Genomic DNA, 23,074 nt, shown 5'->3' on the forward strand with positions numbered 1-23,074 from the left:
ATTAGTAATCTTTAAGAATTTAAGCTTTGGTGGTGGTATTAATCCTAATTTTGGGGTTCAAGCCATTAAAGTTTAGATCTAAAAAGAGGAACTGATTTCAATTAATTTGAGGTTAAAATGATGGATTATCAGCAATACTCTCTACAGAATCTATACGAGGTTTAATACACATCTATCTATGATAATAAGCGAGATGAGCAAAAAAATTGAAATCATTTATCATGGATAAATTGAGATGATGTCTAAATGAAAGTTAATCGGTAGAATATCAAATTGTTTCAATGTTGGAGAATACTTACTCTTAACTAAATCGAGCTTCAGATCTAATTTCATAGAGGAAGATAATCGATCGAGCATGAAGAATATGATTAGAAGCTGCCACAGTGCCCCTCAGCATTCCACTTTCCTTTTTCTTTTTTAATCTTTTTGTATATATGTTCCTTTTGTTGGATTTGATCTTTTGGTGGGTGGTGCACTTTGTCAACCCACGTGTCTTGTACCTTTATTTCTTTTTAATAAATTCAATCTTGTGGTCTTTAATTAAAGAAAATAAGAATTAAAAAAAATAGGTCAACATAGCTGATGATTCAACTTTTTTTAAAAAGAAAATATAATCAAAGAAAAATTTATTTAAAGCTTAATAAGTAGAATTGTGCAATTGTGTGCAATATGTTAACGAGTTTGACTTATGTAACTAATAATTTAAATAGTATTATAAATCAAATCACTTATTTGAAAATTTCAACACATTTTTAACAAATATTTATTGGTATTCTAATAATAATGATAATTAACTTATTATATCATTCCGTCTTAATTAATGTGATATCTTTAACTTGATATAAACTTTAATTTATGTGACATCTTTAACTTCATATTAAATTTAAGAAAGAAAGAGAGATCTTTGAAATTTGTGTGATTAAAAATAATTTTATTAAGGAGAAAATGAGAATTTTAAAATTAAATAATTTTAATTGAAAATAAATATAAAAAGAAAAAATAATTGTTGAGTGTGAACAACCCAACATTCACTCTACCAAAAAAAAAAAAAAAAAAACAAAAAAAAAACTCAATATTCACCAACAGGTCAGAAAAGTGAACCCTACCAGCTGGGCCTTTTCATTTTTCTTTCTTCCTAACTAAACCCCTTCGATTTTTCATTTCTCCAGAGCATCTTCTACCATGGCTTCCAATGGAGCTCCTCTGGCAAGTGCCCAGCCTTTTCGTTTCCCTAATGTAATACCTCCATACAAATCACTTTCATAACTAACACTATAAATGGGTCTTTTTTTTTCTTCAGGGAGATGCGGATACAAAGACAAGTTTAGAGAAGATCAAACGGCAATTGGCTTCTGGTTCTGGCAGGAATTTACTACAGGGTCCACTTCTCAAACGATCTGAGACTGTAAGCCATGCCCTTCTTACTCAATTCCTAATCATTTCTCTGAATTCGAACTTTATTCTAATATATTGCTCCTTTTTCCCTAAGTATTGATGATTTGTCTTAAAAGGAAAATCATTAACCCAGTGGTATCATGGACCCCAAATTTGTTGTGATTGAGGAGTTTATTCCCTTTCCCTCAGATTATGTGGGTCAATGGTGTAACCCGAACTTTGATGTTTTTCATTTCAGATTGTGGTTATGAACTGCTCATTATGCTGGAATACTTATACATATAGATTTTCCCAATGGACTATGTAGAAGAAAGATTATAGTGAGTAGTGAGCTGATTCCTCAACCACAAATCAGCCTTTCCTCTAGTTTACTGGATGGTATTTTGATGAAAATTTTGTTGTTTGCAATTTAGACGTTATTAAATAAGAATAGAAGTGTAATTTATGTGCAAATCGTTTAATGGAAAGTTTTGCAAATAAAAGTGCTCAAGGAGCATCCTAAAGGTTTATGCTTGATCTGAACACTCTTAATGGGGTGGGGGGGAGGGTCATTGGAGGAAGCTGTGGGGAAGGAAGAGCTCCTTGTTTCCAAACACTGGAAATGATGTTTATCTTCTCTAATTTGGGAAAATGAAATAGCTATCAGATCTGCTTTCCTCACAAAAAAAGTTACAGTTTGATGGATACTGGTACAGTTTGGAACACTATTGCTGTGGTCATTTAGTGGACAATCTGGACTGAAAGAAGCAATAGAATTTTTCATGGCAAACAAAGCAGCAACATACATAGCCTTAAAGACGTGTTTTCTTTAGTTTTTTAGTGCAAGCTGAATTTTGTTAACGATGTAGATACCTTGTTAGATATGACCAGGACCTACAATCTGTAATTTTCGATGCAATATCTTAGTTCTGTTACACCACTTATAAAAGTCATCATTACCCATAAAAAACCCGTCACAGTGCTATAGGATGACGCCTTTTATTTTCCCTTTTAGGAGAGACAGGTCCTACCAATAAATTATACACAATCCAGCATGTTTGGTTTATCTTTGATTTCAAAGTTGATATGCAGTTAATTACTATTGATAAAAATAATGAGAAACAAGAAAATGAAAATGAAAAATGTGTTAAAATTGAGTGAAAGAAAGATAAAAGGGAAGTCATATATAGTGAGGAAGTTTAAGTTTTAGACCAGAATTGCTCTATTAGAAGCGTTCTTTTGTCATGCTTATCCCAAACTTGAGTGTTCTCCCAGTGTCCTAGTTTTTCTACTTGAGGCTTCCTGATTTTGATGAACATTTTACAATTTCATGGAACACAAAAGCCACATGATTAATTATAATGTTCAATAATGATTATATCACACATAGATAGAGTATGCTAGGAATGTGAAAGTATGGTTTCTTATTATACTTTAGTTTGACTATACTATGAGTTAGAGCCCATTTTTGGTCAAATTTTAAAAATGTGCTTATTATTTTGGATTGACATTCTTTCCAAAATGTAGTAGTTTGTGTTTGTTCAAATTACTTTGGGAGAGTAGGAGTAGTTTGTGTTTGGTCAAATTATTTAAGAGACATTTTCTCGGTATTAGAGAAACAGTCTGCATTTGACCACTCCTTTTCAAAAGTTGTTTTTGTGTGCAAATTCCAAAGAAAGGACATGTAAAGGTTCACTTCACAATTAGTATGATTGAAATAGATAAATATTATGATAGACGTCAAATAAGTTTTTCAAATTTAATTACTTGGAATGTAAGTAAGGAGGATCGACGAATGTGTTAAATTAAGAAGGGATAGTATGGTCATATAAAGTTTTGGTAAGTTTTATTTTCCCTAAAAATGTAATTTTTGCATAGCTTCCAAAAGAGCAGCTACAAATTTCTGTTTCCTTCTCACTGCAGATAAACTGGTTCTGCTACTCTGAGAATCACTTTCATAAAAGTTTGGTGAAACACCTTTAACTTCTCAAAATAAGGACTTATCTTTTTTGAAAAATAAGTACTTCTAATTTCCAAGTAACTTGGTGAAATGAGCTTTAGTTTTGAATTTTGGATCTTATAAAGTTGTGTAGCTCATACATAGATTTGTTGCTTCTTGTCATGTAAATATGATTTATCTTCACCTATATTATATTGTGCAATAAGTTTTTAGATCAATGTAGAAACTGGATAAGGTCCTGCATGTTCATGATGAGATTCTCCTTTTATGGTAAGGGAGTGTTTGATGTTTTTTAGGAGTTGCAAAGTATCAGGATGATACTTTATCACTTTTACTCTTTCTATTTTTTATTGGAGGCCATAAGAATTAAGAGCTCATGGAACAATCCATAGCAGTTAGTCATCTTGAGCACGTTTGAAATGAAGAGAGGGGCTAGGAACTATTTATCAACATCTGATATCTTGTTTGCAGATGACATTGGTATTCCATGAACTACATAGATGAAAATAAGGTATTTATGCATGAATTTCATGTGTTGCTAGAGAGGTTCCTTAAACGAGGAAGAGATGCTCTCAGGCACGGTCTTCGAGGTAGCTCAATTTTATTCTGAAAATTCAAAATTCTTTTCTTTTTGCGGAATCTGGTAGACAAATCCTTCATTGGAATCTGGTAGTTAACAATAATCAAGTTCAAATAGAAGGTAGGGGAGCAAACAATGGCCAAAAAGAAAGGGGTCAATGAGCTGAAAAGGCTAGAGATCAACTCAAATTTTGTGTGTGTAATGGCTCCAGGCTTAGGGGAGAATGTTTAGCCATAAAAAATCGATGACATAGTGTCTTGGAATGTGAGGGGCTAAACTGTGCAAAGAAAAGAAGCACAACTAGGAACATTTTGCGCACTTGGAAGGCTGATGTAGTGTGTCTACAAGAGTCAAAATTAGAAGGGACTTTGTAGACAAGGTTAAAGTGATACGTGGGAATAGATGGGAAAATTATGTCCAATTAGAGACTAGTGGCACTAGAGGAGGTATACTGATTATTTGGGGCAAAAGGGAGTGGGAAGGTGAGGTTAGCACTCTAGGCATGTACACAGTAGCTTGTAGTTTTTTTTGGGAAGATTCCGGAGTTCCAATGGCATCTAATTGGAGTGTACGCCCCAAATGATAGACAAGAGGAAGGAGACATGGTCGGAGATTGGTGCTGCCAAGGGTGTAGCAACTGGACCACGATGTTGTAGGGATTTCAATACAACAAGACTCCCTTTAGAAAAGAAGAATTGTAACAGAATCAGCAAAGCAATGTCTGATTTTTCAGAGTTCATTGAAGATATGGAATTGGGGGATCCTGAGTTGATTGGGGGGAGTCACATGGAGGAGAAGTGACCGACATAGTTGTGCTACAAGACTGGATAGAATTCTGTTTTCAGAAGAATGGAATGCCAGCTTCAGGAAAATTAGATAGAGTACGTCACAAAGGGTGACTTTTGATCATACTCCCCTTATGTTATAATGTGGGGATCCCCAAGTCTTACTTTAAATTTGAGAATTGGTGGTTGCAGACAACATATTTCAATGAAAGAGTCGAGAGTTGATGGGATTCCTTTATTCTTAAACTACACTGGGAAGCCAGACTATATTCTAGCCCTTAAATTGAAGGCCTTGAAGATGAAGCTGAAGGAATGGGGCAAAGCAGCTCAAGGCAACTTGGGTATACCAAATTAAAATGTCTTATCACAACTGGTTGAGCCGGACAGGTTGCAGGAACAGAGAGAATTAAATGAAGATGAACTTACTTCTAGGCTAGTTTTGAACATGGAGTTGAAGATATAACCAAAAACGAAGAGATAACACAGAGGCAAAGGTCCAGGGAAACATGGTTGAAACAGGGGGATAGAAACACAAGATTCTTCCATAGAACAACAAATGCTCATTGAAGGATGAATACAATAGACAAGTTCAAAGTTAGAAATGTGTTAGTGGCAGAACTAGAACAAGTGGGTAAGAGATAGTTTTGTACCATGAGAAACTTATATAAAGAAACAAAAGCTTGGAGACCACGGTCGGAGATGAGCAATTGTCCCAAGGTTGAGGAGGAGGATATAACACTTTTTTGATGGCTGATATTGATAAACAAGAAATCCTGGAGAGCGCCAGAGCTTGTGTAGGAGACAAAGCACCTGACCCAGATGGCTTCTCCATGGGCTTCTTTAAGCAGTGTTGGCTGGGAGGTTATAAAGAAAGATCTGATTGCAGCCATTCGAAACTTTCATGTGGCAAGCCTCTTTGAAAGAAGTCTAAATGCAACATTTGCGGCTTTAATTCCAAAGAAGGTGTGAGCAGTGGAACTTTATGATTATAGACCCACCAACCTCATTGGTGGTGTTTATAAGATTATGGCAAAACTCCTGGCTGAGAGGTTGAAGAAAGTGATACACAAACGGGTGGACAGACAACATATGCCATTTACTGTGGGAGACAAATCATGGATGTCATCCTAGCAAATGAATGTACGGAGTCCAGATAAAGAAGCAAGCTACCATGGTTATTATGCAAACTAGATATCTAGAAAGCCTATGACCACCTAAATTGGGATTTTCTTATTCACATGCTAGACAACATGGGGTTTGGCGCTAGATTGGTCAAGTGGATCTAACACTATATTAGCACAGTGAGGTTCTCAACATTATTAAATAGAACACCAAATGGATTTTTCTCTTCTCAAAGGGGATAATGCACGATGATCCCTTTTTCCCTTTTCTATTCATCTTGACAATGGAAAGTATGAGCAACTTGCTGCAGCCAACCAACGGTAAAGGGTGGATTAGGGGCTTTCAGGCTGGAGGTGACAACAACATGGAAATCACTCACCTGCAGTATGAAGATGAAATTTTGATTTTCTGTGAGGTAGTGGAAGAGAATATTTTGATACTGAGGGCCATTTTTATAATTTTTGAAGCAGTTTCTGGTCTCCATATCATCTAGATAAAGAGTTCGAGTTACCCCATTAATGAGGTGTTGGGATTGTACAGTCTTGAAACAAAGCTTGGTGGAATAGTAGGGGAACTTTCAACAACTTATCTTGGCATGCCACTGGGAGCAAACAAAAAATCCATGGGGATATGGAATGGGGTCATTGAAAAATGTGAGAAGTTAACAAGTTGGAAAGTCAATACTTATCTAGGGGAGGTAGACTGACCTTGGCAAATAGTGTACTAGATACACTACTTGCCTATATGTTGTCAATTTTCCCAGTCCTTGCTAGTGTGATAAAGAGGATTGATAGAATCAGAAGAAACTTTTTCCCGGAAAGGTATTGAAAATGAGAACAAACTCCGCTTAGTGAAATGGGAGGAACTAACAGTGGGAAAGAAGGTCGGAGGGATGGGGATGAGAAATATGAAGTTGCAGAAACCAGAGTCTCATGATGAGATGGTTGAGGAAATTTGTATAATTGACAACATGTTATGGAAGGATTTTATTTGTGCAAAGTATGGGCGGGAAGACAATTGGACAACTAATATGGCAATTATTTGTCTATTCCAAATAGTTTTGCAGTGTGAAGAGCTATTAGGAATCTATGGCTTGTGATGAAAGCAAAGGTCAATTTCAAGGTAGGTGATGGACCGAAGGTTTCCTTTTGGAATGACAATTGGATTGGTCAAGCTACTTTGAAATAATAGTATTTAGATCTCTTCAGTGTATGTTTGCAACAACAAGCAACAATTTCTGAAATGTGGATTGGGCAAGGCTAGAACCTAAATTTCAGAAGACACCTAAATGATTGGGAAGTGGGTAGAGTAGCATCATTATACTCCACTATAGCAGCTTTCAACAATCTAAATGAAGAAAAAATACCATACAAAGTGAATTGGTTCAGTTGGTTACTGGCTAAGGAAAATGTCTAGACACATGAGAATCTCAACAAAAGAGGATTCCATCTATGCTCAGGATGCTTTCTATGTGGTGAGCAAAAGGAGACAACCGACCATCTCTTTGTACATTGCAAGTGGACGGGTCAATTATGGAGATTATTTATTTGTCTAAGAAAGATAAATTGGGTGAAACCAGGTAGCATCGGAGGAGTTCTGAGTTCCTGGAACAGTGATGGCAATGCATGTACAAAGGAGTAGAGATGGAAGATTGTCCTAACATGCATTTGGTGCACGGTGTGGAAGGAAAGGAATCAGAGATGTTTTGAAGACAAGCAAATTGGTATTCATAAATTCAAGATGATTTGTCTATCCTTGTTTTATTTTTGGTGTAAACAAGATATTTTAGTACAAACTGAAGATATTTTTGATGTCTTAGACTACTTGTAAGAAACAAGGTCGATAGAAGGACAAATGTAGTATGTAATGCTTTTGATATGGCACTACATATTTTGGATGTAGTGCTTTGTGTGAATATATACTAACTCTTATTCTCCTAAAAAAAAGTTTATGTGGCAATTCTGGGTTCAGGAAGGTATAGATCCACGGGGGAACTAGACTCAATATGTGCTCACCAAGGACTTATCTTCCTACATACTTGAACTTGTTTATGTGGAGAAATGTTAAAGACACCAAACTCTGAAATTAGTGATACTAAAATTGAAAGGAAATTGGAGGGCTGGAGGATGCAAATACTCCTCAAAAGGTGGAAAAAGTCACTCTCATCAAGTTTACTTTGTCAAAGTATCTCATATATTTTGTCTCCTAGTTATTCACCTTAGTAAGAGTACTGATAATTAATGAGGGAATTATTGGGGGGGGGGGGGGCTAAGAGTGAGAGAGAGGCAATACCATCCGGTAGGATGAGACCTAATAGCAGCCTCGATCTAGGTATTAACATGATTAAAGACCCAATTTCCCCTCAAAATTCTTTTTACATCTTTTCCACAATAATTGTTGAGGATATTTTGTAAATAAATATTTTATGCAATACATACTATTTTTAATACACTTAAACAAAGAAATGCATAAGAAATATTCTGTCTATAATTAATGCAAGCATTACTAATGCACTCTATTTAGCATTAATTTTGTACACTCTACCAAACGACCCCCTAAAAGTTTAAGCTATTAGCAAGAGCACCCTTTTATTATTTAAATATATTATCAACACGCCCCCTCACTTGTGGGCCTAATTCTTTTTTCATGAACCAAGTACGTGGAAATTCTTTTTGATATGGGTGGCAGTGAGATTTGATCTTAGGACCTCTGCCTGCTCTGATACTAGGTTAGAGGACAAGAGTTTGGGAGAGAACTCAACTTAATTATTCCAACAAGCTATTGGGGTTTGAATAACTAAGTTTACATGTCCTAAAAAGGAAAGGAAATCAATACCTAATTAAAATAGGAGTAAATCAAGCTACCTACTATATTTACACATATGGTATGTAATATCTCTAGAATTTTAACACTCCCCCTTGAGCTGGTGCATACAAATTATATGTACCAAGCTTGTTACATATATACCTTGTTCGGGGATTGGCTAGGGACTTGGTGAATATGTCTGCAAGTTGATGAGTTGACTGCACGAACCTTGTGATGATGTCTCCTGAGAGTACCTTTTCTTTGACAAAATGACAATCAGTCTCTCTGTGTTTGGTTCTCTAGTGAAATACTGGATTCGATGCAATGAAAGTGCAGCTTCATGATCGCACACAAGTTCCATTCCCTTAGTATCTCCAAATTTCAACTCCTTCAATAGTTGGTTGATCCATATGAGTTCACATGTTGCCACTGTCATAGCCCGATATTCTGCTGTTGTACTAGATCTAGCAACCACATTTTGTTTCTCACTTTTTCAAGACACCAAATCCCCCTCCCCCAGCTAGAACACAATATCCATAATATCCAGAAGTGGATCATCTGTTAAAGGGTGACCTTGTCCAGTCTGTATCTGAATTTCCAACAATTTTCTTATGTCGGTCTTTGTAAAGTAGTCCTTTCCTTGGAGCAGATTTTATGTATCAAAGAATGCAAATAACTGCATTCCAATGACTGTCACAAGGAGAATTCAAGAATTAACTTACAACACTAATCAGGAAGGTAATACTGGGTCTAGTTACTATAATATGATTCAACTTTCCTACCAGCCTACTATATCTTCTTGGATCGCTAAGAGGCTCCCCATGACCTGGTAGGAGCTTAACATTTGAATCCATTGGACCATTGGACAATCAATAGGCCTACAATCTATCATCCCTGTCTCTTCAAAAATGGACAATCAATAGGCCTACAATCTATCATCCCTGTCTCTTCAAAAATGGACAATCAATAGGCGTATAATCTATCATCCCTATCTCTTCAAAAATATCAAGTGCATACTTGCTTTGTGAAATGACAATTCCTAATTTGGATTGAGCAACCTCAATGCCCAAGAAGTGCCTCAATTGACCAAGATCCTTAGTTTGAAAATGTTGGAAAAGGTGATGTTTCAATTTGGTAATTTCCTCATTATCATTACCTGTAGCAATGCGGCACAATAGAGGAGTCGGTTTAGTATGGTCTTTGTTTGTGAATATTAATGCGTCATGTCTTCATGTTGTACTAGTCCCATTGACTGTGACCAATCAACATTTTGAGTGTCTTTGTAGAGAAGAGAGAAATCTTCCCCTAAGATACTAAGATAGTTAGGGATAAACCTCTCTACAGAATATGGAACAGGAAGGAAAGTAAAAACCTTCTTTAAGAAAAAGCAATCAGACGCTATCACTGACCTTAACGTACACTACCAAATACATGCACAAGCCTGGAGCAGAGTGACAACAGAAAAGAAAACAGAATGATCAGCTTCACTTTGTACCATGCCAAATTCCTGAATAACCATGCTAAACTTTCCAAACCTAGGCCGTAGAGTGCTCGTCGTAGTCTGCACACCATGTTACTAGCTCCGGTTGAGCAACAAAACTAGGTTGTTGCTCCATATTTGTCTCATTTTCGAGATCTCTATGAAGAAAGACATTTTTAATATCCAACTGGTAGAGAGGCCAATGGTCATGATCAAAAATCTCTGTATAACCCTTGGCCACTAGCGAGTTTTCAAGCGATCAATCTGTCCATCGGGGCCAATTTTCATTGTATATACCCAACGACTAAGGTTATGACGTTGTAGGAGATGACATGCAAGGATAGACTATGTTGGGATCCCCAAAAAATGAAACTGGTAGAACCTTAGAAATGCTTAATTGTTCAGCAGAAGAGGATGTGAAGTAGGTCTAACCTTCAAAAAAAAGTAACATCAGCGGACATAAGGTATCACTGGAGGTCAGGTCAGAAGCATTGATATCCCTTTAGTACCCTTGAATAACCGAGAAAGACACATTTAAGAGCACGGGGAGCGAATTTGTCTTTTCCTAAAGTGAGAATATGGACAAAGCATGTGCTCCTAAAGACGCGTGGTGGAAGAGAGAATAAGGTTGATTGAGGAAACATAACCTAGTGTGGTACCTAATTTTGAATAGTAGAGGAGAGCATATAGTTAATCAAATAAAAGAGTTGAGCACTACCTCCACTTAAAAACGCAATGGAACATTTGCTTGTATGAGAAGAGTGCATGCAGTCTCAACAATTGTTGTGCAGTGTAAGGACAAGATGTCTGATGAAGAATTCCATATGAAAACATAAATTGTTTAAATTGCAATGATAAATGTTCATGTGTATTATACTTACCAATTGTCAAAAAAAAATTCACGTGTTATCACTATGAAGAGAGCGAATAGAAAGACCAAACTGATTTTTTATTTCAACACAAAAGGTTTGAAATATGAAAAATAATTCAAAACAATCTTTCATTAAGAACATCCAAGTGCACCTTGAGTATTCATCAATGAAAGTAATAAAATACTTAAAATCCATTGTAGAACTAACTCTACTAGGACCCCAAATATCATAATGAACTAAATAGAAAAGAGATTGCACGATTATTAGGACTACGTAGAAAAATAGTTCGGGTGTGTTCTCCAATTTACACGACTCACTATCTAATTTAGTCAATTTAGACAAGCTAGGTATCATCTTTTGAAGTTTGAATAAACTAGGGTGTACTAATCGTTTGTGGATTAAATATGGAGAGTTGAAGACTGAACAAACTCTAGTGGATTTGTGGGAATTGAGAGAATAAAGTCCATCTGACTCATGCCCTTCGCCAATTATCCTTCCTGTACTGAAGTCCTATATAACAAAGAAGTCACTAAAGAATGAGACGAATAAATTTAAAGCCTTAGCCAAACGACTTATTGACAGGAGGCTAAAGGGACAACTAGGGACAAAAATAACATTATTTAGACTAAGGAAGGTAAGGGATTGGCTTGACCGACTCCGGTTACCATGGTTTGAGAACCATTAGCTAACGTAATAGTGGGAAGGTACTGAGAATAAGTAATATTAGACAATAAAGACTTGTTACCAGAAATGTGGTCAGAAGCACCTAAGTCCATGACCCAAGGGCCAAGTTTGGTGGACTGTGAGATACAAGTAACAGGATTACCAATCTGAACAACAGAAGCTATTGATGAAGATGTCTGCTTAATCGCATGATACTGAAGAAAGTCATTGTATTCTATATCAGACAAAAAGAACAATTGATTGGTGTTGGAGCCCATAGATTCAGTGCTGAACATATTGGATCTGAGAGACATGAAAACAAATCTATTAGTGTCCAAAAAATAAAGTAAATTCTTGAAAACCAGTCAAACCAATTGAAACGGGGGGAGTAATTGATTGGTGTGATGGGAAAACCTCCGCATACAAGATGTTTTAACAAAGTAAATACTAAATAATCTTGTTTATCAAAGAGAAATAGGTAAAGAATCTTCACGGAGACGTGATTCTCATGGTTCACTTATTCAATTCTCTCATACAACAGAAATTTATAAAAGAAATATCCTTCATATAACAGAAGGAAGCTTTCAAACAACTACTTCTCAATATATTGCTGGTTGCTGGTTTTAATGTTTTCCACCTGGGTAGTGCGTTCCCTTGAACTTTACACTGAAGACTGCATTTCACTTACTGAGGAGATAATGTCAGTGTTATCAAAGGCGAAAACCGCAAAAGAGCTCTTAAGTTTCTTTGGGGCTTTAAGGGCAAAACATAAATAAAGCGTTGACTTTAACGATAAAAGGTGCAAATGGAGGGGGAAAAATACAAACTTGCATCTGTAATCGAAGACTAAAGATTATAAGCATGAATAACTGTATGGACAAAGATATTTTTAAAGAAATTAAGATAAAGTGAAATATCAAGTGTTGTTTCTTCCGGATTAAGCTCATTGGCAAGGAAAAGTATGTCTTAGAGCCTTAACGACAATAGTAAAGCACTCACAAAGTGAGGCGAAGCGCTCAGCATGAGTTGTGCCCTGCTTTTAGGGATTAAGCGCGCCTTGGACAACACTGGACAGTGTAGACCATGTGGCATCCAGCTGAGCTGTCATTGACTTTCATAGTTATCTGTTTAATCAAGTGGTGCTTGCTGAGGTCTTTAGACTTTAAGTATTAGTTTGCACAATTTGAGTTGAACTTGAGAAACAAAATTATTTGAAGTTGCAGTTGATAAAATAGTTTGTGGAAGTTGAGTTGCATTTGGATAGCCGTAGTTTTTAGGAGAAAAGGTCGATTTGTGAGTGGAAGTTGAAATACACCTTCACACCACTATTTGAACTTGAAATAATATCTTTTCCAAAAACTTCGACCCGCGAATAAAGTAGAACATTTGGAAGTGAAGTTGTTAAACAAATGGGTCCTTAGTGTATTAGATGGACGTCAAATTTGTCATTCTATATTTTGTAGTTCAATTATGTGTTGGAAGTTTTTAAAACTTCCTGATTTGTCAATTGACAGCTCTTTTGGCTTTTTGAACAGCTGAGGAAGTGGAACGAGAGATGGGTGATATTGGATGCAACAACTGGAAAAATGGAATATAAGTGTGTATATTTGGACTAGACATTTTCTTATAGTTTCTAAATGTCTATCATATGATAGTTTCCCTTGTTCAATTTTTCTTTCATTTGGTTTCTAGGGCTAGGAGGAATGAGCCGACAATCAAGGGTACCATAATATTTGATGCCAATAGCACGATATCCGTATCTCCTGTAAACTTCCAGTAAGTTTCTAACATAATTTTTTTATGAGTAAAAAAATTGATTATTTGAAACACCAGGGTATCTTCCCGATGACTAATGCAATTTATTTCTTGTTCCGCGTATCCGGGTTTCAGTGGACTGCGAAAATATGATAGCTGCTGTTTTTGTATCCAACTTTGAGTTTTGAGATTCTTGCCCTATTTTTCTTGCTCTCCCCTCTCTCTCTGAGGTCTAAGTGGGGAATTCCAAGTAAGTTTTTGTGTTGTTTCTTTTGTTCTTAACTGTACTCAGATATTGGCACTCCACAAAAGAAGGACTACTTCCTATGTGCAGAAACCCCTGGCGCAGCTAGGGCTTGGGTATCTACGTTGCAGTAAGTTGTCAATGCTTTCTTTTTCTTTAATGTTGTGGAGACTACAATCCTCTCATTGTTCTATATTACCTCAATTGACAACGACACAATGCTCTCTAGTCGAAGATTGTTCGTGCAAATACCTATCAGCTCGTTGTGCAGATATTGTTCAGATTACATGTGATGTTTATAGTTGCTTCATCTTGATGATTGTCTATTGAAAGGAACTCCTAGTGATTTCATCTTGTGCTACATGAATGAAATCACCCGTTTACCTCTCTGATTTCTCTGAATCTGCTTTCGCAAGTATAATTTTCTCCTTTTGGCTGACCATACAAATGTTTCAATCTAAAGGAACATTGCTCATTATGAAGTTTAATCTATTAAGTTTTGATGGTGGAAGGAGTAATATGTAGTCATTTAGGATGTTATAAAGTAGGATTTGGTTGTTTTGTCAGAAAAATTCAGTAATTAGAATACAAGGTAAAAAACAAGATGTGATTGAGCAATATCAGTAGTAAACAGTGTAGAATGGTTGAAATTTCCTAGTACTCATTTAACTTGTGCCAAAGTGGACACATATACAAAAGAATTGAAAAAGGACCAAAGCTTTTGAAGAACTTTCCAGCTAGCTGCCATCAGATCACAAGTTGATAGGTGGATAACTATTTATCTAGGTTTCCTTTTCCTTTTAATGTTTAATTTGCCATCCTAACAGATTTAAGATGCTACAATGATGTGGGTGAGCCATCAACGATGAAACGGTGACATTGACTTTGTTCTCTAGTGAATAAGAGGTGAGGGAAGGGAAAGAAGGCGAGATACTTGGCCGTGGCTGCATGTATAGGTGTTCAGCTGCTTTGCCCTAGGGTTCCTCATTTTTCTTTATTGTACTTTTGGCCTAGCAACAATGGTTAACTTTTTAAAATCACTGACAGTTCATTTTAAACAGGCCATGCTGACTCAAGCTCCCCTTTTTATTCCAATCACCATATTTAAAGTGGATTGACCTTTTTGTAGAGGATTATGTAATCCCACCAGCACCATTTTAGCTTTTTTTCTTGACATCTATAAAATCCTTTACAGGTTTCAAAAAAAGAATAAAAAAGTGGATTGGCCTTGGAAAATACTTTGTAAAACAAAAGTTTCACTAAAGCTGCTTGTTTCGTTTGGGTAGCATCACATGTAGCTTGCTTAACTCATGATAATCTGCAAAGAATAGGCATTGTCATCTGCAGCACATGTTTCATATGTGAAGAAGCAAATGAATCAGTTAATCTTCTTACATTGCAAATATACTTGACAAATTTGGACCGTATTCATAAATTTGGAGTTAAGTAGGCCATGCCTGGTAATCTACAGCAAGTAATTAGTAGTTGGAATGGACAGAAGATCTGAAAGAGTCAAGGACAGTGCTGGCGGAATGCTATTCCCACTTTCATAAGGTGGACAATCTGGCTCAAGAGGAATATAAGATGTTTTGAAGTGAAAAAAGAACTTAGTTTTCATGTGAAATTTAGATGTTTAAAGCATCTTTTCTTTGGTGTAAAAGGAATGTTGTAAATGACACACACTCTCAATGAAACCTTCTATGTTCGTAATATATACATAAGGAATCATCCTTCCTTTCGTACGTTTTAGTACCATCTTGGTACCCTATCAATAAAATGTATCTTTCATTTTAAAAAAAAGTTACCATCAACCTCTAGGATAATAGAGGTAAACAATATACAGAACATACACCATGAGATTGTTTCTAAATATGCTCATTAGGGTGTTGGTCTGCGTACATCTTACCCTCCCCAGACCCCACTTGTGGGATTACACTGGGTATGTTGTTGTTAAAGATAATTATATTGTATGGACACCATACTCAAGTTATGTGCATTTTATCCACAGCTCATCCCATGAATGATATTCATCTACATTCTTGTACCCCGAGATACAGAACCAGACAAGTTTGGTACCTTGGAAAGGATAGTCGCCTAACCTCCTAAAAAAGTTTGTGTACCAGGCTACCTCACATATTATATCTAAATAGGTTTGCTTGAGCTCCTGTAACAACTTTCATTTCTCTTATATTTTGTTTTCTTTTGTGGAGGGAGAAAATCCTCTTTCTGAGGATGATGTGTTGGTTTTTTTTTTCTCCCTTGTTCATACTGTCACAGCCCAAAAACTGGGGTCATGATGGCACCCACTAAATTCCACTAGTAGGAAAGACTAACCCTTAGTTCAAAACCAAGGATAACAGGCCTAGGGAGCAAAAGAAATGGAAAGAAGCATAAATGACACAAATAAGGAAGCAAAAGCGGGAATGAGAGAATACACATATATAGAACCCTTGAACGAGGAAAACAGTGCAAAGATCCATCCCAAAACCTGGTGGATGCTAGTGCAAAGCTACTACAAAAGACGAGCATAGACTAGACAAATACAATAAATATACAAGCTGCCTCGAAATACAACTGACAAGCCCAAAGTGTGCAGAAGGAGACAAGTCAACCACAGATCCCAAAAAGCTCACCCTCAGTCTTCGGATCACCGGCTACAGCATCACGAAAGTCTACGGGGCCGACTAGCTCTCAGATCTGCATCAGGGAAAAAGATGTAGAGTGCAGTATGAGTACCAAAATAACGGGTACTTAGTAGGCCTCATAGGCCGATCGAGCTTGCGATTGCAATAACATGATAACAAGCAAGTATAACAAGGTCAAAGGGCAATAAAAAAGGCATAACTAGGTATGCGACAAAGTAAAACTACCACAGTAAATAGGAAGGTAGTAAAGCTATCTAAACCGAACTGGACCCTATAAGCCTAGAAGGCACATACAAGGCATACCAATACAAACAATAACCTGGCCAAACCCCTATAAGCAAGAAGGGTACACTCAAGGCTACACTACAAGGCAGAATTTTGAAATGAACATCAACACCTCGAACCTAGCATCTCCCGGAATCTTATGTCGGAATAGCTAGTTCTTCTCGGAATCTTACAGAAAAGCCTTATCAGATCCTAACACACTCCAAAATCTTTCATAGAAATGGCTAATCCTTCTCAAAATCTTACATCGAAAAGCCTTATCGGAACCTAACACACTCCGAAATCTTACATCGAAATGGCTAGTCCTTCTCGGAATCTTACATCGAAAAGCCTTGATATAACCTAACATATCCTGGAATCTTACATCGAAAATAACTAGTCCTTTCCAGAATCTTACATCGGACAGCCTTATTAGAACCCAACAGTCCCCGGGATCTTACTTCGGAGAGGCCGGTCCCACCCCTGAATCTTACATCGGAATGGCCACACAAACACCTAGCACTTCTCGGAATCTTACATCGGATCAGTTGTACAGAACCCTGACCTATCCTGAAATCTTACATCATAATAGCTACAACACTAGCTAGCCCCTCTCGAAATCTCATCTCAGGTTAACTATAATGCTATAAGGAAAATGGTGTCCTGGACAAGTCTAGGTAATCACTCACCACCACCAGCCAATCATAGATACTAATAGGGCTACTCGAACTCATAACCTAGCTTAGAGGGTTGCATCTAGCTCAACTCCATTCCCAAAACAGGCCCCGTGGGCTCCAAAAACCAACATCTAAAGCAACTCTAGCTAACCTAGGCTAAGACTCCACAATAACAATACTAAGGTCATTCTAGCCTAAGTTCAACTCATCTGAATAAACGGGATATCACCAAATCATAAGAATCTCAAGAATAAACCGAAATAACTGAAATAAGACTAAATCAAGACAAATAAGGAAACAAGAAGGAATCATGCTAGATATTCCCCCCACACTTAGCTAATTAGCACGCTAGAACAATCAACAAACAAGGTCTAATGATAGTAAGCCATGACCTACCTCGAAGCTGATTACGCGCCCTCCAAACCTCTAATCTTGTGCTTTTCCCTTTCGAGCCACCTCCAAATGATGCAACTCTATCAAATTAATGATCATGGCGTCAATGCAGTCGTTTTGACACCCAAATTGCAATTATTAAAGACATGACTAAAAACGAGCCAAAAATGGCATTGTGGGACCTGCACAAGGAATCCCAAATTTATTTCCGTCAATGGTACTTGTGCTCCGAAATTGGGCATAATCCGAGCTTTAAAATGCCACGAAACAGATCATGCACCAAAATTGAGAATTCACAATCAAATATTTAAAATGGAGGAAATTGAAGGGAATGTACAGCTTTAAGCGCGTGAACTATGAGCCTATCAAAGTCCCAATGCACTCTCCCTGCTAAACCCAACAATTAGCAATGAATTCCCACAAGAAACGAGCTCTCAAAGCTGACTTATGGAGGATAATTTATGATAATGAGCTGCTGAAAACAGGAATGAACTGATATACTGCAAGTCACACTACTCATTGCAATCGCGGGACCTAGTGGTCGTGGTCTCTATGCTCAGCGTGGATTGGGTCCACTGGCCCCTTATTCGCGATCGCGTGAGTCAATGCCTGGGACCTCGAAGACCAAAGAGAATCGCGAAGACCAATTTCATTGGCCTTCGCAAACGCAACTTAAAGCTTGTGGGTACGAAGAAAAAGGTGGATGCACCAGCAAAGGTTTGCGCCAGCTCAAAGTAGAAGTTGGCAAAATGCCCCGACTGGGGCTTGAGATTCGTTCGGAACCCCGTGTAAGCAAACGAACTATGTTATCCCACCAAATTTGACATTCCGTACCCAACAGAGATGTCAAAACTTCCATCGGGGGTCGTCTCGACAAAAAGTTTGTCCTACTTTCAAGGTTTCGTTTTAGCCATAAGCCACAAGGTTGCTCAAAATGAGTTCGGAAGCCTTGAGATCCAAACCAAAGGTCCATCTAGACCAAACTCGACGTTGTGGAGCTAACGGGGCCATTAGAATTGCATTCTGGAGTATTTTTCCTGAAGTTTTGATTGAAGTCAACTGTTCAAACTTCCAAAGCTCCAAAACACGGAAAGCATAAAAACTAAAGGAATGATCAAGTGACAACGCCGAAAATACCGCAAAATAGAGAAAATGACCTGGACTGTCGTTACATAGACATACTAACTTAATGCCGTGTTCCCACAAACACTCTGTTTCGCATATGCCAGCCTCATTTTACAACAACAACAACAACAACAACCAACCCAGTGAAATCCCACATCGTGGGGTCTGGGGAGGGTAAAGTGTACGCAGACCTGACTCCTACCAATGTAGGACGGCTGTTTCCGAAAGACCCTCGGCTCAATAGAAGCATAGAAAAAGGTCAGACAAGAAAGTTAAAAGTAGATAAGTAGATAACAAAAGCGGTCCAAACAATAGTATAATCAAAGCACAAAAAACAGTAGATATTATTAGATTAACATAAATACCATAGATATGCCAGCCTCATTTTCTTTGCTATTATTACTTGTCTTCTTTTCTGTATATTGAATCAGATTATCATTTCAATAGAAGAGCTTTGATGATATTTTTCACAAGGAAGATTTTATCTCTTTTTTTCTTTTTCCTTTTTTTATTCTCTTTTTCTAAATTTTGTACAAGATATAGCAGATTGTTATCTTAATTATGATAACATCTTCACTCTCTTATTCCTTGTTTTCCTCTTTCAATGTATACAATCAGTGCAACACAGCTCGTCCTAAAGGCTCACAAAGAGGCTGTGAACTCATTAAGTGGAAATGGGTCAGCAAAATTGGGAACAGTGGCCACTGTAGTCGCGGCAGCTAATTCAACTGCTCTTGAAGCTTCGAAGGAAATTGAGGCAGCAATGCAGATTGCAATGAGAAATGCTTTAGGAGCAATGATGAACCGCACACCTGATGGCCCTATGGATGACCTGTCAATAATGAAGGTAAGGAAGTGCTGCAATTTCCTTTTTCTTTTAATCAGCAATATTTGTTTAGAAGTACAATCGAATCAAGTCAAACACATGCTTTAATGATATGGAAATGACAGTCTCCTTAGTGGGTGTTTGACCATGTCAGATTGTGAAATTTTGTTTTCAACGTGAAAAATGTTATTTGAAAATTGGTTGTGCTTGGCCATGAATATAAATTGGAGTTGTTTTTGACTTTTTATGAATAATTTGGAGTGAGAAAGTGAAAACAGATTTTTGTTATTTTTCAAATTCTTGAATTCAACCTCAAGTTGAATTCCAAAATTTTATGACCAAACGTGTTTTCAAGAGTTCAACTCCAGAAAAAAGTGAAAATGTCATGGCCAAACGCCTCCGATGTCATGTTGTCTTAGATGATTTTCTGTGTAGGGGCCTTGGTGTTGGTGAAAAACTAGGTAGGCACTAGCTGTTTGCAGTTCAGAACACGCTTTCCTTTTGATGTGACTGAGTGGCTCTGCCTCTTTCTTATGTTATATCTCCTATAAGAGGGTATAGATTTTAGGGTTCAGGTTTGAAACCTTCAGGTTGTCTGTAGAAGCTTATTGTAGTTGTCTGCCACCTACATTTTCGTTAGGCCAACCGGAAATAGGCATGTTTTCTGGTGCTTTCACTGATTTATCTCAAGATCATTAGTGAGGGATTTCTAAAACTCGTCAACACTTTCTCCCCACTTCTTTTGTACACCTTACGGTATTGAGCAATTGGGATAATAAGGGGCCAATCCGACAGAGAATGAAGTTTGGACCAAATACAGCCCACTTATTTTTTTCGTTCTTGTCAGATAATAAGGACAGCCTACTTGCTTTTCAAATTTCTTCTAATCAATACCCTCAGTTGGCATCTTTACACCACATCATTCATCTTATTTTTGTTGCCAACAATCTGAATAATTGCATTGATAACTGAAGGTCTGAACTGGATTAAGGCTTGAATACACCAGACACCACCAATCAGCTAATTCTTTTGGCGGACTTATTCTGTGATTGTGGCATCTTATTGAATAGTCTAGTGACTTGGTCTGCCATTGAGATTTGATAAGATTGTATTTATCACCTATTTTTTGATACATCATCAAGAATTCTTCATGCGCTAGAAACTCTATGAGGACCTTGCGATCTCAAAACATGGGACTTGAAAATAAAGTGAAAAGGTAGAGGCTCTTGGTGGAAAGCTAAGCAAACAATCCTGTTTCAATTCCCAAAGTGGGTTCTCTATGTTAAGGATTTGGATGATACATATTCAGAGTTAGATTCAGAGTTAGTCAACAACAAACTGAATTGACAAATTTACAAAGGCATTGCTTTATGACTGTCTACTGCAGGAGACACTGAGAGTCAAGGATGAAGAATTGCAAAATCTGGCCAGGGAAATACGTGCAAGGGATTTGACGATAAAAGAGTTGGCAGATAAACTATCTGAAACCGCTGAAGCCGCAGAGGCTGCTGCATCTGCAGCTCAAACTATGAATGAGCAAAGGCAAATTGCTTGTGCTGAGGTTGAGCGGTTAAAGGCAGATTCAGAAAAGCAACTGGAATCTTCAAAGTCCAAGGTACTAATACTATATCATTACCTGCAGTTAGAACATGTATATCATTTGCGATCAGCTATTACATCGTATTTGACTCATGTTCTTGAATGTTATGTTTGTAGCTGAGGGAGTTTGAAGAGAAGTTTATGACCCTGAGTAAGGAAATGGATCAACTGATAAAGCAGAGAGATTCGGCAATTCAAGAAGCACATTTATGGCGTTCCGAGCTCGCAAAAGCTAGAGAACAGGCAGTAATACTGGAAGGGGCTGTTGTTCGGGCGGAAGAAAAGGTCAGAGTAGTGGAGGCTGATGCGGAAGCTAGAATAAGAGCAGCTGTACAAAGAGAGTCTGCTACTGCAAATGAGAAGCAAGAACTGCTGGCATATGTGAATATTTTGCAAGCACAATTAACAAGGTTTATTAGATTATCTGTGTTAAAGATTTCAGAGACTACATTGTTTGTTTGCATAATCCTTTTGCCTTGTTCTGATTTCCTTGAAACATATTACATGAAATTTTATCCATTCTACATTTAGTAGGCTTTGAGAAGGAAGAAGGTTCGGGGGAGGACATGTCAATCAAAAGCTAATCTTTGTAGGAAAACAACAACAGCACACCCATGTAATCCCACTAGAATTTTCGTAGGAATTGTGTACCTTTTTTGTATAAGGATTGTTTTATGGAAAAATTACCTTTAGAACACTGCATCTCTTTAGCTTGGTATTAGGAGCTTAAAGAGTTTAAGTAGAGATACATCATAGACATAAAAGTTAAATCTGCTGAAATAGTAACTATTATTTGCATTAACCAATAGAGGATAAATCTTCTAGCACACACATTTCTTCAAGTGCTGCTTCACAAGCTTAAACGATATTTTGTTTTATTTGATATTTTAGTAGCTTCTCACATTCACAAGATCAAAATCATGAGTTGAGTCCCAAGCCATTGTATCCCTCCTCACTTTAATACAGTGAGAGTGGTGGTTAAGTGTTTGGGAGGGTGGGTGTTTCAAACGTAGGATTGCAAAGCTGCATCTGCTTCATTCTCAGCTGTATTTTCTATTATTATTGTTGTTGTTTTTCCTCTTTTTTTGGCTCTGAGGTTAGAACTTGAACAATGATTTTCCTCTTGACAGGCAGCATGTAGATATGAATCAAGTGTTTGAGAAGACAGAGTCTTGCTCAAGTAGTATTAGGAACTTACCACAAACCAAGCATGTCGATTTATCAGAAGAGAATGTGGACAAAGCATGTTTAAGTGTTTCTAGGGCCATCGATCATGTGCCTCCAGAGAATGTAGTTGATCTAGCAGTAGATCAAACGAATCATCAGCCGATTGGAATTGGTGAGTGGAGTGATATTCAACCAACGGAGTCGAGAATAGCTGATGTAAGAGAGGTAGCATCTGAAACAGAAAGGAGCAGCTTAGACATACCAGTAGTCACATCACCTTCAAACTCGCATCAAGATCAAGGGCACAACTCTCATCAGCCTTAGCTTTCTAATGCTGTCAAAGGAGCCCCCTACATCACATAGTACCATATAATCCAATATCAAATGTGCCCCAAGCAGTAGCAACTTTTGATGGTCTTTAGGACCTTTACTGAGAATTACACATTTACAATTATTGCCTGTCAGCACGTTTAACTTTGTGCATAGTATCTCTCCTCTTTCCTTTCAAACTTTTTTATTCTTAAAGGATGAGGTAGTTGAGTCTTGTGATGTTTGAAGAATCTAAATAAATTATCAGTTGATTGTGGATATTCATACTAAAAGTTCGTTTCAGTCCTGGACTTGTGTGGAGTCTAGTGCATGACTATGTTCCCAAATGTTTGCATCTGATATATGTTTGAAGGTATGAGCCAACACTTACCGTCTTGTCTTAAAGCCTAGTGTTGTGTGAGTAAAGAT

At 37.3% G+C, this 23,074-nt stretch overlaps 1 protein-coding gene across 1 annotated transcript; it reads left to right on the forward strand.

The window, feature by feature from the left end:
* The first annotated feature begins 1,182 nt into the window (after window positions 1-1,182).
* Window positions 1,183-22,956, forward strand: LOC129872210 (uncharacterized). Its single transcript, XM_055947113.1, has 10 exons — window positions 1,183-1,206; window positions 1,292-1,405; window positions 13,177-13,238; window positions 13,334-13,417; window positions 13,532-13,563; window positions 13,689-13,770; window positions 19,363-19,591; window positions 20,958-21,185; window positions 21,287-21,579; window positions 22,300-22,956. The coding sequence occupies exons 1-10, from the start codon at window positions 1,183-1,185 to the stop codon at window positions 22,658-22,660; spliced, it is 1,509 nt and encodes a 502-aa protein (XP_055803088.1). The 3' UTR covers window positions 22,661-22,956.
* Window positions 22,957-23,074: the final 118 nt, after the last annotated feature.

This window comes from Solanum dulcamara, chromosome 2, assembly GCF_947179165.1.
Source record: "Solanum dulcamara chromosome 2, daSolDulc1.2, whole genome shotgun sequence".
Lineage (NCBI taxonomy): Eukaryota > Viridiplantae > Streptophyta > Magnoliopsida > Solanales > Solanaceae > Solanum > Solanum dulcamara.